We start from the raw sequence: 19,501 nt of genomic DNA on the forward strand, positions 1-19,501 counted from the left end.
TATGCACTTAGTCATTGTACAGTAAGAGTGTACCAAGCTCGAGCACACACAGCAGAGCCCGATTCAAGCTTTGGGCATCTCTATTGTGTGTTTTACCATCGTATCACTTGCACCAGTTACAGGTCATGTGTAAGTGTCGAATGATAGTGAGGACTGTGGCATATGCACGCTAGAACATGTGCTTGCAAACAGGAGCCACTGTAAAAATACATTTTATGTACAGTAGACAAACACCTCTTCTCCTGTTCGGTGCTTCTCATGATTGAAGAGGACTCTTCTTATGTAATCTCTCTATTTGTCTTCTTAGAGCTTTTGCGCCTTTTCTTCAGTCTTCTCTTTTTCTTCTCCCAACGTCTTCTTTCAAGAGTGTGATTTTGTCTCTCCAGAGGTCCTATCAGGTTTGTCATCGCCATTAAACTGCCTTCATGCAGATTAGCCTCCTCGTGGGTGCTGAGCGGTGATGCAGCTAGCACTGATTGGCTCGCCGTGGTGCCAGAAATGAAAATGGCTAGAGGTAAGCCCTGATTGGTTCATTGTCCTGGCCACCGATTGGCTGGCAGTTAATTGTTTATGATTTGCTGTCACCAATGACAATGAACCCTGCAAGAAAGACGTGCCGGATTGCTGGCCGGTTGAGTTCCATTTTCTCCTCCTTTTTACGGGCTTCGCATCCAGGGCCACCATCTCTCATCTCGTCTATTCATTTTTTAATTTGTAAATGTGCACTCTGTTTATCCCCTTATGTAAGGCACTGCAGACTTTGTGGCGCCTTATAAATAAAGAAAATGCTGATAATAATACGTTCTCAACCCAGACACCAAAATGAGAATAGCTTTTTCTTCCCTTTCTAAATTATCCCAGGTGGAAAGATCTTTCTCATGATTTTTCATACAGGCCTCCTGTTTCGATTGCTACTAAGCCAAAATTGACCTCCCTTCACTTTCAATGGCCTCTTTCTCAGTATTAACCATTTATAAATTGAAGGGCCCAAAGGAAGCGACAAACTAGTACAGTTTTTGATGCTCAAAACTCCTATGCATAGATGTGCGTTTCTTTTCATCTCTTGTTCTGGGCATTTCACATATGTTCTCACCATGTTCATTTACCTAAATACTGGTCTCTGTAAATGGAGCCAGCAGATTTGTAATAACTGCTGCAATGCAAAGGCTCCCAACTGCAAGTGGAACTCTGTGGGGAAACAAGGTATTAATATCACCTCAAGCTGTGTGCACCTCGTTTCTCACAAACTGCGGGCTACAAAAACATATAATTTTTCTAGCCCTCTGGTTCCCCATATTTGTCAATCATATTTAAGCTTGTATATATTCTATTTTGAAAGTAGTTAAAATATCTGCCGGCATGGTTTGTTATCTTGCAGACTAGTCCATTGTTTCAGCCTAGGCAAAAGGATTATTGTCCACCAGTCCTGTATGCATGTACATCCCACCAGTGGGTCTCTTGTCTTTGTTTAGCTGTGGGTCTGTGTGTGCTAGCATAGGGAAAAGGCCCACAGACAGAGCTCTATGTTTAATTACAGAGGACTGCATTGTGTATTTAAATGTAAATGTGTCTGGATTGTGATCTCTCATGTTTAAACAAACTGCTGTATAGCCACAGAACAATACCTGTCCCTAATTAAATCAGGAGTGACTCATCTGCTATATATAAACTTTTTTGTTTTATTTCGGATATTTGCCCGTGTGATTTTGAACCTTGGGTAGGTACTGGGTAGGCCAGCTGTGTGGCGCAGAAGGTTACGTTAAACCCAGTATCCTCACAAACCCTAATGGGTATGTGGTCATTGGAACCAATGAGTTCCATTCCTATACCCGTTTACATGCATTTACTCAAAAACCACTGTCTTGGTCCCAGTTTTCAGACAAAACCACTGCACATCATGTGTTACATTATACTGATTGATTTTCCATAAAATCATAGGTTAAAATGTTCTCATTTTAAAGCCATGACACAATCATTAGCATTACTGACTTCCAGTTCAGTTCCAACCTAGAGCACAATCTCTATTGAAATCTGTATGTTCTTCCAGGCCTAATCTGGCTTCCCTTCACTTTTCCCAGTTGCCTTCCACAGTCTAATGCCATACTAATAAGTTAAGTGGTAGAGAAATCAGATTGTCCCTCTGGTAGAGTTTTTAGTGACTAACTAATTGTTCCTGTTCGTATAGGTCTGCAGAATCTGTTAATGCTCAATTAATGGATAATTATAATGCATAACGACAACATCATGCTATATATGTGTGTCATGGAACATTTATTATCATATCCAGACACATCTCCTGTGCCAAGAACCCCATTCTAATGTAAGTGGCGTTCTATAATTCCATATTCCCCGTCCTTGTTTATGTGGAGTAATAAAAATTAATTTACAAGTGTCCCTTTATATGTCACCGAAAATTATTACAAATATAGTTTTGAATTCCTACATACAACAGCGTGATTTTATTGGAGATGGTAGGTCCAGATTAATTTAGATTTGTTTTTGGATTATACCACCCAACAATAATTGAAAAAAGATCATTCTAATGATCTACAAGTAAGATTATTTTACTATGCTGAAATGAGGAGGCTAAGGTAAATTACAACTGCTGTGCATGAAAATAGATTAGTATTCTCTAATGGTCCCGTTCTCGCAAATACCGTTGTAATTTAAACAGAGGAGATTTTCATCTACAACGCAGGACTGAAGCAGTTATCATATCACGAATGTTATAGCTTTTTAAATTGATCTGAAAATGAATATATGTGGTAGACCGTATAATGAATAGAATTAATGTAATCACTGAGCCGGCAAATTGTATGTTTCCTTTTTATTATTATTATGTTCTGTAGTCGCTTCTCTGGTATCTCGATCCCAAAAAATCTGTGTATTGTAAAACGTCAGTTTCATGTCTGGTAGTTTCATTGTTTGTTTGGTGGACCATTACCAATTAAAACAATCACTAAATCCCTACTGTAGATTTTAATTTTTGGCGTAAAATTATAATCCTTTTTATTCAGTGCATTAATATGTGACTGACACTTACTTTATAGAAACAATGAAAAAGGATTAGGGAAAGTGTTAAGCTGCAGCCTAATGGCAATATCTAAATAAGCAGCAACTCTTCATGATAAGGAAGTTACTTTACATGAACACCCTTTAAGACAATGCTTCACCAGAGTACAGAGCATGATATGGACTGGTGCTCCTCAAGGGAAGATAGGGGTTTTCTGTTCAGCATGTGAAGAGCTATTGAAAAGCCTCATTGAAACAATTAGAAAGGGTTATGGAGAGTTTTAAGTAGAGATGCTCACTGAGCCCGTGAAGTGGTTTTAGTTTTGGTTTTGTATCTGGATTAGCTTCGTGTTTTGGTTTTGGCAAAACCACCCTCGTGTGTTTTGGTTTTGTATTTTTTTTGGGAAAAATTGCTAAAATATGCTAAAATCACATAATTTTGCTCTTTTTTGATCCTACATTATTATTAACCTCAATAACACTAATTTCAAGTCATTAGCAGTCAATTTTGACCACCTCACAGGTCACATTAATATTTGCGATCTGGCTGGATGGTAAGCGACAGAGCAATGACACAAACACACGGCAGTTCCTAGCACATCTAGGACACATTGGCACATAGCAGTGGCAGAAAAGAAAAGTCAGAAGAAAAGCCTGCAAGGCCTAGTAGTTGTATTTCTGCAATGAGAATTAGCAATGGAGCTCTCCTTTCTGTGTGTTACCTATATAACGCTGTAGAGTCGGACTATTCACTATTATTTGTATTTTTCTACAATGCGTCACGGGCACTAGGAGTCTTGCCCAGGAATTCACCAGATGACTGGGCTTACCAGAGTAGTGAAGTTAACACAACGGTCCTCTGGTAGCAGGGTGACTAGCGGAACATATATCACAGCAAATGGAGAGAGAATGCCAATACAGAATAGGAAAGTCAGTGACTTGCAGCAATCTTGGTCAGTGAATCAGCGACTAGCTGATATTGTGGAAAGGCAGATTTGAACACGGAGATCAGGATGGATGTGAGCAGATGCGTGGAGGTAGTAGGGAAGTCAGTGGTCTGCGTACAGCAAGTTGTACCACTGCTATGGTGAGAAGACTTGTCCAGGTGCAGGTTGGTAGCGGGGAAGTCAGTGGTCTGCGTACAGCAAGTTGTACCACTGCTTATGGTGAGAAGACTGGTGCAGGTAGGTAGCGGGGAAGTCAGTGGTCTGCGTACAGCAAGTTGTACCACTGCTTATGGTGAGAAGACTGGTCCAGGTGCAGGTAGGTAGCGGGAGTCAGTGGTCTGCGTACAGCAAGTTGTACCACTGCTTAATAGGTGAGGATGTGTACAGGTGTCGATGAGTGGAGGCATACAAAGGATAATAGGATGCAGACACTGAGAACACAGAGGAACTTGATCCCAATAGATATGCAGCGTATCCAGCAAAGTCTATAACGGTATGTGGCGCTGCTTGGTAGAGACTTGCTCAGCACAGATATGCAGGCCAATAAAGGATAGTCAATCACAATTATGCATATAACGACTGAGTAGTATGGTTAATTCCAAACAGATATGCAGCGTAACAATAACAGTCTATAGCGGGTATGGATACCACTGCTGAGAGTGGAAACTTGTCCTAGCGGAAATGCAGAGTAAACGTAGAAAGTCAATAACAGATAGGCATACCGCTATTCAGTAGAACAGTCTGTCCACAGGAAGATGCAGAGACTGCAGAGACGCTGGACGGCAGAGACGAGTGTAGGAACCACAGGTGAGTAGATCCGGTAATCAGAGTCCAGCTGAGGACACAGGCAGGAAACAGGAGGTATAGAAACCAGCGATGAGTAGCACAGGGAATCCACAGGAACTGAAGACACTAGTAGTACACAGGAGACAGTAGCGGGTATGGAGACCAGCGATGAGTAGAACAGGAATCGGCAGGAAACTGAAGACACTAGTAGAACACAGGAGACACCTTCAGAGACTCACAGGGAATGAGACTCAAGATCAGGCAATGAGGTAATGAGCACAGGTGCCTTAAATAGGGAGAGTTGCCTGATCAACCAATTAGATTAAAAGCAACAGTCACAAGAGTTCTTGGGTGCTGCGCATGCGCAGTCCATCAGGATGGCGGACGGCCGCGGTTCAAGATAGGTGCCGGCAGGAAGGCTAGGGAGCCACGCACCAGCGTAGAGGCACTCACGGTCCGGTGAGTGACACAATGAGATTTAACACTGGAGCTATGGAGCTCTCCTGAATGTCACTGATTACTTTGTTTAACACTGCTACCACCCTTCTCTTTCAATTCTCTAACTTTGCCTGCCCAACTGCTCTACAGACTGTGCTACCCCTTCTGTGTCCCTCTCTCAAATGGCGCTAGATCTCCGTGGAGGGTGGTATTTATAGATTCCATAACTCGCAAGATCCGAGATCCGACGACATCACAATAACTTTTTGCCTCGTTTTCGATTCCTAAAAAGCGGGAAGGTACCGAGCCGACTCAGCTCGGTACTCGGATAGCCGAAGTTCGGGTGGGTTCGGTTTTCAAGAAACCGGGCCCGCCCATCTCTAGTTTAAAGCTTCCAAGGAACTATGCAAGACTAAACAACTCATTCAAGAGGAGTGGGTTTTGAGAAGTCCATTTTTTTAATAAGTTGCTTATATTTGTATTATATTTTGTATTTTTGGTATTATTTGACTGTCTGAAGTTATATAGTAGTAGCCAAAAATATTGGCACCCTTGCACTTTTTTGTTTTCTTAACAGCTCACAATTTGATCTGAAGTTGAAAAGAACAAAAGTGTTTGGTATCCACAATTCTTTCTCTGTTAATATACAGAACCTTTGTTTTGGATTTTGAATTTAATACTGTATATCCTTTTAAATCAGAAAATTAATACAAATGGCATTTACAAAAATATTAGACTTAATATTTGGTAGCTCAGCGTTTGCTCAAAATAACTGCAAACAACTGCTCCCTATAGCCGTGGATGAGCTCCTGGAACTTCTCTATTCCCTGTTTGACCAACTCTTCTTGTACAACTGCTACAGTTCTCCCAGGCTTCAAGGGTGTCTTTTTCCAACTGCTATTTTCAGATCTCTGCAGGTGTCCAGTGGGATTTAGATTTGAACTATATGTGGTCTACTTCAGAACAGTCTAGTGTCTTGTCTTGAATAAATCCTGGTAACATTTTGAAGTGCGTTTGGGGTCATTACCCTAATGAAAGATCCATGACTCTTGAAGGAGACCTAGCTTTTCTGACATTCAACACTGCGCTCCAAAATGTCCTGATAATCAACAGATTTCATGCCGCCATAACTCCAGTCAGGCTTTCTCTCTCTTCCTTTTCATTAGATTGGCGACATATGGTGTGAGGTGAAACTTAGCACCTTGTGTCTAAAGTTCAGCTTGAATCAGTTTGGCAGCTGATCAAGGTGCTATCTCCACATCTCGAACAATCCTGCACTGCAATCTTTGATCAAGTTTTCTCTTGCAGTCATATTCATGGAGGTTTCGCTACAGTGCTATGGTCTTTAAACTTCCTAATAATGGACACTGGAACATCAAGGTCTCTGGAGATTGAATTGTAGCCTTCTAATTGCCCACGCTACATTCTACTATCTGACCTCAGACAATTCTATGGCTTTCTTTTCTTTCTCTTCTCATTGCAGCACAAACAGTGACACAAAACATTAGAATGAGTCATTTTCTGTATTCAAACTCATAAAATTAGTGATTTGTATATTGCAGGCATCTGCTGCTGGCTACAGATGTGTTCAGTTCCAGATTGAAGAAGAAAAACCTGCTCATTTAGTGATTCCTGTGAGCAAATAAGCTAGAACTAGTAACTAAATTGTTCAGTTTTTTGTATTTTATTCCACTGCAAGCTAAAGAAATATATATGTTTGATACCAAAATGTGTTTTAATTCCAACAATTTTCTGGAAGAACTGCATTTTTGGAAAAAAATCCTTTGCTGCTAATATTTTTGGCCATGACTGTATTTTGGTGGAACTAGTGCCTAAAGTCATTTGTTCAGCTCACCGCGGGATCTTATGGGTGGATGTAGAGAGAGAATGGAATGGACAGGTAAACATGAAGGCAAGACGGATGATTACGGTGGGATAAGAAGTCCATAATGCTCAAATTTTATTTGAAATTAAATTTCCGATAAATAGTTTCACATTTTCTTTGCCAAACAGCATTTTAATAAATCTAAATCTATATATTGATCTCAATAATATATTTTTAAACTGTATGCCTTTACCTGCTTTATTAATAAATATGTTTAATTTGCACCATGGAGCACAAAAATACTTGGTAACTTATTTGTACACTGAAATTTAAAGTTGATATTTGTGTGCTACATGAAAAAACAGTCAGTATTTAACTTATGTGCAAACCAGAAAACTAATTTGCACCCCTTGTATTGTAACATGGTTTTGTCCAGGAGACTGATATAAGAAGTTTCTCAAGTTAAGATCCTTAATGAATCAGGCCCATTGTTATTAAAATTCTACAATTGAAATGTTTGTTTAAACATAACCCTTAGCTTAAAATTATTTGCTTTTTTGTTACTTTGCATGGATAGCATTTTGCAGAAAAGTTTAGATCTTTTAACATTTTATTGTGTAGTTTTTTGTTTTAGCTTTTGTTACTATTGTTTTCCTGTCTGTCAATGACTGTTCACCGGGCTGCAAACAATTAAAATAAGTCATCAATGTGCAATGTTTCTGATATTGCCTAGGAAGCCTGCACTCCACAGCAGGGTTCAAAATCAATAGCACAGATAAATTGAGACATTAAGTTGAACTTTTATAGTTGTAACTTTGGTAGAAAACATCTCAGGGCAAAACAGAATATTAATTTGCACCCCTTGCATTGTAACATGGTTTGTCCAGGAGACTTAAATAAGAAGTTTCTTAAGTTAAGATCCTTAATGAATCAGGCCCTAAACCTTTTCTTCAACAGCTTCAGTAAAATTCTAAATACTGGATAAAAACCATAAGACCATGTAAATATACAAAACAATTGGAAATCCTGTACGTTACCACCGGGGAACTGGAGCCATTGATGTCTCCGCTCCCTCCATTCCATTGTCCGCTCCATCCATTCCAAATTAATTCAGAACCCCATGACGCACCGTACGTTCGACAAGAGGTCTTCATCCGAGGGCGACATTGCTTCAGCTATGGGTTGCCTAGGCAACTCGCTAGCTGCCGTTCTATTAGCGCAGTAATAGATGGTAATAATTGAACTGCAGCTAATCACTAGAGCTTTTAGTGTAGCCACCTACCCTGACCACGGCCTGGTACCTTACCATACACTGCTTGCTCTGCCTCCTTGTCTACCTCACAGCTGCTAACAGCTTTTGTTTTCTGGTGCACTTACTGTGACCTAAATATCAAACCTAATCTTGTAGGAAGTGGCATGTTGATGGTTAAGCTGTAAGACATGTTTTTGTAATTGATTGAAAACAAGAGAAAAATGTTTCAAAGGTCTTTTGAACACACTATAACATCACTTAGATATTTAGCACAGTATAGTAATTATGGTCTCCTAGGCATTGCTCCATCATTCGTTTGAATGCCCCTGAAACACTGGTGAGGCCAAATGGCATTTGATCAAAGTCTTAGAACTCCAAGACAAGCAGATGACAGCATTTGTGTCACCCATGGGATTATATCATTAACTGCCAATAACCCTTGACCAAATCAGATGTTAAGAAATATTTGGCTTTTTGAAGTGCTGCCAATGACTCCGCTACCCTTGACAATGAAACAACATCGTGATAAGTACTGCCAATTAAATTGTGTTAATTTACATAAAACTGTTAGTTGCTATCTGTCTTCCAGACCAATACTATTGGTGCAGCCCATGGACTTGAAGTTTCATGAAAGATCTTACTATCCAGCTTTAGCATCCTTTGTACATCTTATAGTAGTAGGGGAATTGTTTTCTACCTCTCTCTGGGAGAAAGGTGCTTTATAAATACATTTTTATTAATATTGTTTCTGGTGGAAAGTTGCTAGCACTCGTAGTCTCCCTCATGTTGCAAGAAGCCTTTCTGTCTGCTTTGTTGACCAGTTTACTCCTTCGTCAATGCAGGTCTATCCTTCACCATTCACTTAATGTGTCCTCACACTCACTGTCATGTTATTGGCCAGGTTTTCTTCCAGATATTTGTTGGACAATATCTAATCTGGTTAAGTTTGGACTAATGCAATTTTATGGAATCCTTACTGATTGGTTTGGCAAATTCACCTGTCTTACTGGAATCCGGCCTTTTAAAACCACAAACAAAGTTTCTCTTTCCAGCACCACTGCACAAACTTGGCCTTTCTTCTTTTGTTCCATCAGTATTAAAGCTCCTATCACGACTTTGTACACAGGCTCCCCTTGTTAAGACTACAACAATGGGTGACTATATGGAAAAGCAGAAAATGGTGTTTTGGGTATATGTGACTGGTATTGTCAAGCGTTTCAACATTTTCTGCACTACATTGACTATGAACGTTGTATCCACCAAGTGTCATTTCGGGAAAGGTCTTTCACTTGCCATCCATTCTCTGTTTATATGAAAATTTTGCGAGTGTACTTGCTGTAGTTTCTTTCTAACCTCTGCTAACTCTAATTCTGAAAAGTGAAATCCCTGTGGGCATCGATATGATTGGATACATTTCTCCCAAAATGCCTTTAACTGTGGTAAGATCTTTGGTGGATAAAAACTAGAAGGAACGGTTTATTTGTTCCATTGTGACTTCTCAACAAATGTGTTGCCTTTTTCTAAGCCAGTGGTCAGGGAAAAGGGGTAAATTACCCCAAATGGGGTAAAAATTAAATTCCTGGGGGTAATGCTGCCGATTCACATGCTGTCAGTTGGATTGTAGACCCCTTTAAATGTGAAATTGCTGTTGTACCAGAAGAGCCTCAAGGGTTGGCAGAGGCACTTCTTGAGCTTCGATGCAATAATGAAGCACGTATTGCATTTGAAAACAAAGCAGATCTATCATATTTTTGGATGTCAACAGCTGCAAAGGCATTCAACATTGCACATGAGCAGCCGTCAACCTACCTTTGCGAACAAGGATTTTCCACTCATAAAAACAAAGCAGAAAAATCGATTGGACGCTGAAAACTGTATCCAAATTGCTCTGACGTCAAAATGCCCCAATAATTAATAATATATGAATTCCTTCCTTTCAAATCAAGGGGGTAACGTCGGCGTAGCTAAATAAATTTGGAGGTAAAAGGTAAAAAAGTTTCCTGACCTCTGCTCTAAGCTATCCTATGCAACCTGGTATGAGGGTTGCTCACATAGTCTGACACACAGGAATTTCAAACCCTTCAATTTTTCATTCCTCCTGAAAGTTTAACTAGACAGGGAGCCTAGGACAAGAACATGCCTCCACCTTGGTACTATCGCTCTATGCTTGGCTGTTTCTAAGTGGCCAATACGCTAAAAGTAAAGACAGTGATATATGCTGCAAATTTTTTTGTCACTGCCCATACGAGGGCCAACATTTCCAGCATGAAGGAGCTGTAATTCTCAGAATTCCTTCTAGTTATTACCTGCGTCACAGCTTTACATTAAATATATATATATATATAATTCTATCCTTTAATACAATATGATATTAATACTTAAACTAATGTATATTTTTATTTTGTGTAAATCATGGCCCCTTTATCTTTTATAATCTGTATAATGAGACCATGCGGAATTATACTGTAAAATGGAAAAACTTCTCAAGTCTCTCAGCTGCCATTTATCTCTCGCGGCATCACTACACATTAGGGACTAGAAAGCTTTGTTTTAAAAGATGGCTAAAAACTCCCCAAATTTTTTTTAAATGTGCTTAGCAGATCATACGACAAAATATAATGTTCTTCATTTTTCGTTTTTATGAAATGCTTTGTGCAATTTTTCAAAAGTCCCTGCTTTTAACTCCATGGCAAAAGCCTACTGTCCCTATCATTTTACGTTCCTTATCCTAATATTTACTGCTTTTGTTTATTATCTCCCTGAGGGCTCATTCTCCCTCATTTCTCTAGTCTCATACTTACATTTTCTATTTCTAAATATCATGCTGTGATAAAACCCTTCACCTACGAAGAATATGATATGCTGTGTAGAGGCGAACGCAGGATTTAGAAGGGGGGGTTTCAACCCCCCCGGGGTAAAAAAATAGAGCGAGAGAGAGCAGCAGCAGCTCCATTTCAGCGAGTCTGAATTCTACAGCAGCCGCGGCACTGTTAAGAAGCATCCGCGGCAGTGCTGTATTATACTACAATACAGCACTGCCGCGGATGCTTCTTTGACAGCGCCGCGGCTGCTGTGGAGTACCGTTGGTTCCCGGAGGGGAGGGGTTTCTGGGGAACCAGAAACCCCCCCTGCGTGCGCCATTGCTGTGTACACCTCTCTTTCTGTATAGTATTTTTGTGATAAATGCAGACAGTGGTCATATTGGTATTTGTACAGTTAAAGAAAACGCGTTATATTTGCCGCTAGAGGTAAAACCATTAGACTGATGTTTAAATACAGAGAAATGTGGGTAAATAGGCATTTCTCAGCATGACAAACGTATATTGTTATGCAGGAGCTGGTGTTCTTGTCTATATCTGGGTTAATTTGCTATAGTTCTGTTTTGGCACACACCATTTTGTATGCTGTGTGTACCAGTGGTCGAACTGGGAATTTAGAAGTGCTTGTATGGAAATGCGAAGTGAGTGGATGGGGGCTCCAGGGATCTTGATAGTGTGAGATTATTTTTATATGCTTTTTAACACTATATAGTCTAATATGAAATATATTAAATTACGCAAGGTTATCCAACATTTTTTTTTTTTTTAATTTTTATTTTGAAACCGCAAAAACAGATGATTAGATTTCAGATGATAGAGTAACATATATCAGCTAAAACAGAGAAAAAATATAACAGTGTTGAATAACAACAACAACGTCACCGAAGGACTGCAAACATCTGAGTGAAAAAAAAATAAAAATGAAAAACAGTCATAATGAAGCGTTGATTTTATGTTACTTATTTTTGAAGGGGCGGGAGGAGGAGAGGGAGGAGCAGGGGAGGAATGTTAATTTTTTTATTTTATTTTTAAATCGGGTATTTCCCGGGATAGAGGATTGTTGCCAGTTAAACCAAGGTCTCCATACTTCCCAAAATTTTGGTACAGTGTTGTTCAGTAGGGCGGTAATATGTTCCATAAAGGAAATAAACCAGATGCGATTAAGCAGTTCTATTTTGAATGGTGCAGTGGGTTGCTTCCAGGCTCTTGCAATGAGTAACTTGGATGCCTGATAAATATGTGCAGTTAGACAGTTATCGGCTTTACTTGTATCAGGGATGGGTTGATTTAGTAATATCTGAGCAGGCGCCTTGGTGACTTTAATACCGGTTGCTTTGCATACTATAGCCAGGGTAAGATTCCAAAAAGTTTGAATGACAGGGCAATCCCACCAGATGTGCAAAAAGGTTGATACCGCTGGATACATACGGTGCAGCTTTTCTGGAACCAGGTACCAACGCGTGTATATTTTATAACAATTTTCTTGTATACCTGCTTTAATGGAAACCTTCGCTGTTCTCGTTTGTATAATGGGCCACTCCTCGCTGTCCAGAAAACCCTCAGGTCACGCTGCCATGCCTCTTCATGAGGCTCGAGAATTTGGTCAGATGGAGCTGTGAGCATGCGATACATAATTGAGATATTACCTCTGCAGCCTACAGAATATGTACAGTGTTGTTCAAATTAGGAAATTCTACGAAGTCTAGTAGATCGGGTTTGTGATTGTATAAAGTTCCAAATTTGGATGTATTGAAAATGTATTGGAGGGGGTGGGTGGCATTTATGTCATATTTCTTCAAATGAGACTGGGGCAGTTTCCCCCATAATATGTAAAAAGTGCTCAATCTTATGCGTTCGCCACCAACCAGATATCGCTTCTGACCTACCTGGTGGAAATAATGGATGAGTCCATATAGGTGTCAAGGGAGATGGGTAAGGAGCCAGGCTATATCTTTTATTAGCCGAATCCCATGTATTTAGTGTAAAGGAAATTGAGGGGCAAGAGTAGGCTGAGGCAGGTCTACAGGCTTTGGGAAGCCATGGCAGGTGATGTACGGGTGCATTTGGGGTCAGAGCATTTTCAATGTCCACCCACTTTTTAAGGCCAGGTTTGAGATGCCAAGAGATACCATTACTCATTTGCGTGGCCAGATGCTATTCATATAGTAACGGAAGGCCAAGGCCTCCAGCCTCTTTGGGCTTAGCCAGTAGGGACCTGCTTAGTCTGGGTTTTTTTCCCTGCCATATAAAGCGATTGCAGGTCGACTGAAGAGATATTAGAGTTTTTTGGGGAATTGGTACTGGGAATGTCTGAAATAAGTAAAGTGGGCGGGGGAGAATATTCATTTTGATAACTTGAATTCTGCCTACCCAGGATATGTACATAGGTTCCCATTTGGATAAGTCTTGTTGAATATTTGTTAGTAAGGAAAAATAATTTGATTTATATAGTCCTAAAAAGTGTTTGGTGATGTGTATCCCCAAATATCTGATTGAGTGAGGGCGCCACTGGTAGTTGTAGGACAGTTGTAGAGCTTCTCTGGTTGTACGTGGATTGTATATGAAGGGGCAACGCTTCGGATTTGGAGTCATTCATTTTATAACCTGAAAGCTTACCAAAATTTGTGAGTTCTAACATTAGGTTCGGGAGCGAAACAGTTGGGTTAGTCAATGTAAGCAAGACATCGTCTCCAAAAAGGGAGATTTTATAATGTGCAGAACCCAGGGGAATGCCTGAAATGTCTGGATTAAGGCGTATTTTGGCTGCCAAAGGTTCAATGCAAAGGGCGAACAGTAGTGGGGATAATGGACAGCTTTGCCTCGTGCCATTGTGTAGCTGGATGTGATTGGAGACCTGACCGTTGGTCATGACCCGTGAGGTGGGACTTGTGTATAAAGCTTATGGCTTGTAAAAAATGACCTCAAAGACCAAATGTCTCTAACGCGGAGAAGGTAAAGGGCCAAGATACCCTATCAAAGGCAAGGCCAGGAGCAACGAGGGAAGTTTGACTGAATTAACATAGTGAACTAAGTCTATTACTATGTGCATGTTACCAGGAGCCTGCCTGTTAGGAATAAATCCCACCTGATCAGGATCTATGAGATCAGCCAGGACTCCATTCAATCTATTAGCTAGGATTTTGGCGAAGAGTTTGATGTCTGTGTTAAGAAGGGAGATAGGACAAAAGTTTGCACAATTAGTGTGGTCCTTGCCTGGTTTAGGTATAACTATAATAATGGATGAGGTAGAATCAGGGTGAAAAGAGTCACCGTGTAGTATTGCATTGAATTAGGTAGTGAGCTTGGGGAGTAGCTTAAGGTGCAAATGTTTTATAATACGCCCTAGTTAGACCATCCGGGCCTGGTGCCTTAGAAGGTTTCTGTGAGCTAAGAGCAAATTTAACCTCTTCCTCAGTTATTTCCTCAGACAGTCCCTCAGCTTTAGACAGACTTACAGTCAGAAGTATCCAACATATTTTTTATGTAATGTAATTTCAAATTGAAAAAGCTTTTACCTGTCAGAATGTGGGAGGAAGGGTGACCGTAGGAAAATGTGTGTCAATATATAGTAAATATATGGAATCCATTATGTCCACTTACATTTACCCCCAAGAATTAAAAGTCTCAAGCTGCGGGTTTGAAAAGTGGAGACTTGTCTATAGCAACTAATCAGATTCTAGCTATCACTTATTCCCCATTCTCACTGCCCTAAAAACCCAGGATATTGCCAGGGCTCACCCCGACGACCCAGGTCGTGGCTCAGTGTGAACGGGGTTCCTTGCAGCTACCTGGGTCTCACAGAAAGGAGCCGATTGGCTGATTAGCATCCCTAATCCCCCCAATCAAAGCTTCTCTTGTGATGACTCACACTTATTGCCAGGTCAGACCCGGGTTCAGTATGAACAGGGTTGACCAGGGAATTTCCCCGGTCCAATGTGCAGTGTGAACGGGGTCTGATGAGCTGGGATGCTCTGTGACACCGCAATATCCTGGGTTCTAAAACACGGGATATTGCCAGGGGGGCAGTAGAAACTAAATATTATTTAGTACATTCTATAAAAAAATTAGAATCTGATTGGTTGTTATAGGCAACATCTCCACTTTTCCAACCTGCCGGAAACTCGCAGCTTGATACATTTACCCCCTGGTTTGTTGTGTGGTTGGTGTTGTCCAATCGGAGAGAGGGGGTGCTGCCCAGAGGTTGGAGGAGTAACTCCCTCCTCTTTCCTGGTGTGCTGTTTGGAGTCCTGGTTGGCTGTGCCTGGTAGCACTGATGCAGATAGCCGAAGCTCCCAAAAAGGTCATTAACGTGGTTTGTGCAATGCTTCTCTCATAAGATCCGATTACTACTTGGTGCAAGTTGTGTTATTGTTATTCTCACATGTTTTGCACATCCTGTAGAGCATGCAAAAAACATCCAGTGGAGCACATATCACACACCTTGAGCACTGATGTGTACATATAATTTTTCAGGGCCAGGTTCTCCGAACCACGGAGTTTGTACCACCAGTCAGGACAGAGGTTTTGATCAGTGTACTATATGTAATCTTTATTAGAACTACAAAAGATCAATTTTTAGAAGTGAATTCTGTTCCAGTAACACAATTTTGATAGAGCTATCGATAATGGTGTTGTTAAACTCTGTGAACGATAAGCCAACACATGTACACTACTACTGCGCTGCTAATGCTGTTTTAATGTGTACTTAAATACGTTGAAAATATTGGTAAAGTGTGTGATCTACAAAATAGAGACATAGGGCTTGAGTCACCTTCAGACGTAAGTCTGTTTGCGTGCCGTATCTTGCATGAAATTGCTCTGTACAGGCTCGGACAAAGGACCTCACACGAATGAACGCAATTGCTGGCAATTTATGTCTGAACGCAAATTATTATTATTATTATTATTATATGGCGCCACAAGTTTTCTGCAGCTCCGTACAAAATATAAAAAACAGCAGACCAAAACAGGGTACAACGATACAGAGCAAAACAAGTAAAACCAAGACTCCAATAGCTCCAATTATAACAAGTATAGTGACGTTGGAGAAGAAGAAATGCTATTGACACGGAAGGGAAGAGGGCCATACTCGTAGGAGCTTACATACTTAAGGGAGGGGAAACGACAGCAGACACGAGAGGAGTCAGTGAAGGGGATCAAGAGGAGAGAGCGAAGTGGGAGGTGAGGAGAACAAGGATGGAGAATGTTAGGTGGATGGCTGGTAGGCTTTGACTTACTACTGCCTATGACTTGACGGGAGGGAAGGAGCGGGTGATCGTAGCTATGTACAGTAAGGTCGTGCCAAGGGCATGCTAAAGAGGATGCAGCCATTTCTTTTATGAATGTGTAGTTTAGCTGTATCATCTGCACCAGATAGAGGGCAAGTGTAGGTGCCGACTGATAGTGGTGACTACACGTATACATGCTACTAGATAGCAAGTAAGAGAAAAAATTATTTTATGACCAGTATGCATTAAGAGCATCCTGGTTTATACTGTATATTCCATGTTTATTTTTTTTTATTTTTCTTAAAACACATTTTTATTAATTATTATAGTGTTATTACTTTGTCATTTATTTCATAAATTATTGCGCATGCTTTTTTTTTGCAACTTTATATTGCACATATACATACGTGTATCTTGCAGTAACAGTTATACAGAGTGTTCACATTACGATTGAAGATGAATCAGGCCCACGTTGTTTGGCCTAAAGACCAAGCAAGACTACATGGAGAGTACTTCTATATAATAGAATTTAACTTTAATCTACATTCTGTGGAAGCTATTAATATTGTAATGAAATTAACATTTTTAATCAATGGGCCATACACATGCCACCAGAATGTCTTTTTGTGTGCAGGTGTTGTTCAAATGCGGATGCGAGTCTGGTTTTCATGAACAACTTGAGTTTTGTATTTCTTAAGTTTTTTTACAGTGTGAGCGGTGTTGAATAAAGTGCGTGCTGAGAACTTTAATGGCCACCTTATACTACAACAGTAATGTATTAATATGATATATATATTATACACAACAATGGAAAAGGGCACTCTCTTTCCGTGATTTCTACCCAGTTGTGTCTCAAATGGTGATGGCCATTAATGTTGAAAAAGAATAAAATAAAGCACTCCTGGGACTTCATTTCTGTAGCGATCGAGTGTTGTTTTATTCCTTTTATAAAGCAACACCAGCTAGGCCACTACAAAAATTAAATCCCAAGAGTGCTTTCTATTATACCTTCTTTATGTAAATATGTTTTAATAGTTAATGTCCAGATTGAAGCAACTTTTAGATTTAGAACTTGAAACATTTGGCATAAAAATTCTGTTGCACTAAATGTCATCTGTAGCAGGTATTTACACATAACTCGAGACGTCCAATTCAAAACGCAGCAGTATTTCTATGTCAGGCATTCACGTGCATATACACCAAACAATAGCGTAGAGATGCGGATTGATGGAGCATGGAGACAAGGGAGCAGGGCGGTGGCTGTCATGAGACCAAGTGCATCAAATAATAAGGCCAGTTTCTTAAAGAAAAAAGGTTACCAGCAGGGGTATATTTACTAAACTGCGGGTTTGAAAAAGTGGAGATGTTCCTATAGCAACCAATCAGATTCTAGCTGTCATTTTGTAGAATGTACTAAATAAATAATAAATAGAATCTGATTGGTTGCTATAGGCAACATCTCCACTTTTTCAAACCCGCAGTTTAGTAAATATACCCCTCAGTCTGCAAAAAATGTTGTTGGGGCCATGGCCTATGATTAGTTGAGTTAATTTTTCTCCATTTATCTCTTCTATTTCATAAGTAATCTAAAATTATGGGCAGCATGATGGCGCACTTGTTATTATTGTTGCTTCGAGCATTGGGGAGGGGGTCCCAGCTTCAAATCAAATCAAGCTTCAAATCAAATCAAGCTTCAAATCAAATCAAGCTTCAAATCAAATCAAGCTTCAAATCAAAACAAGCTTCAAATCAAATCAAGCTTCAATCGATTATTTACATTTGTTTGTGTGTCTGTGATAGGAAAACTAGATTGTAAGCTCCACAGGGGCTAATGTGAGTGAATAAACATTATCTGACGGGGAAGATGCTACATAATATGTTTACAATTATACAAATGTTAATCCATCCCTCCTTCTTTTCAATGTACAGTTCTAAACATTTTCAATGTATGTAGTATTCTTTTTGAATCATGTAAAGGAAAATAGGAAATGTTTATCTTTCAAGGAGTAAAAGCAACTTCTGTATTTAAGGACTTTAAGGTTTTTGATTGTCTAACCCAGGGTTTCCCAAACCCAGTCCTCAGGGCTCCCTAACAGTGCAGGTTTTCCATATCTCCTTGCTGGAGCACAGGTGTATTCATTACTGACTGACACATTGTAACAGATCCACAGGTGGTCCTAATTATGTCACATGTGATCCGGAAAACCTGCACTGTTGGGGAGCCCTGAGGACTGGGTTTGGGAAACCCTGGTAACCTATAATAAGAATGAATCCACCGAAACAGGGTGACCCCTGTCTTCTGTGTTGAGTGAAATTGGGGAAAGCCTAAATACATGATGCCTGCATAAATATATGAATTTGTGGCTCAATGTACTCTATGTGCAAATAGTGAGATAATAATTTTCCATCAATTTGAGTATAGAATTTTCAAAGGGTCAACATAATTTTTTGACATAGTTGAAATGAAAAGTGTCAGGTTAAGGGCAGCCGTCATCTAGAACTGTATTATCCCCTTGGGTTTTATTCAAGAATTCAGAAAGCTGAAAAGAATATTAACACGAAAGCAGCAGCTTCACCTTCAGTCGAAGTTGCTCTATAGTCAAAAGCCTTGGATGCCTAATGCAAGATATAGCCCTTAGTGTTTGTAACCAGTTTGCAACAATATTATTTCTCCATCATAATTATGTTTGACATAAGTTACAATTATGGTGCTTTCTCGCTTTTTGATTTTCAGACTGAAACACCTTTGGATGACAAAAAGAATAACGATAACAGAGGAAAAGGAGTAGATTGTGCTGCTCTTACCTGCATGGTACAACTGGCTCAGATTATTGTTGGAGGTGGTCTTGGATTCTTGGTCAGTCTTGCTGGGAGTGTGGTCGTTGTTGTCCTCTTTGCCTCTACTGTGTCACTGATTGGTTGCTGTTTTGTTGCAGTGTTTGTCCGATATGTTCAATAAAAAAAAAAATCCGTTCTACTTTGAGTCCTTTGTTTTTTTTCAATCACAAATCATATCAAACTACTTGGATGTATGAACATTTGTAACATTTGTATGCTTGGATGTATGAACATTTGTATAGCAGCACATTTCACGCATGTATTTTGTTGGTGATCCAGTTGCAGTTCACTGTTGTGAACATTCTAATGGTCGTGGTTTAGTACTAACGGCATTCTAATTATTGAGCTGGCAACAG

The 19,501-nt window shown here is 39.9% G+C and overlaps 1 protein-coding gene across 1 annotated transcript in view; it reads left to right on the forward strand.

The window, feature by feature from the left end:
* SLC45A2 (solute carrier family 45 member 2) overlaps nucleotides 1-19,267 on the forward strand; it is a 78,403-nt gene extending 59,136 nt beyond the window's left edge. The window contains exon 8 of the mRNA XM_075184587.1: nucleotides 19,042-19,267. Coding sequence (XP_075040688.1) covers nucleotides 19,042-19,266 — 225 coding nt within the window. The 3' untranslated portion in view covers nucleotide 19,267. The remainder of the gene's footprint in view (nucleotides 1-19,041) is intronic.
* Nucleotides 19,268-19,501: the final 234 nt, after the last annotated feature.

Source organism: Mixophyes fleayi, chromosome 1 (assembly GCF_038048845.1).
Source record: "Mixophyes fleayi isolate aMixFle1 chromosome 1, aMixFle1.hap1, whole genome shotgun sequence".
Classification (NCBI taxonomy): domain Eukaryota; kingdom Metazoa; phylum Chordata; class Amphibia; order Anura; family Limnodynastidae; genus Mixophyes; species Mixophyes fleayi.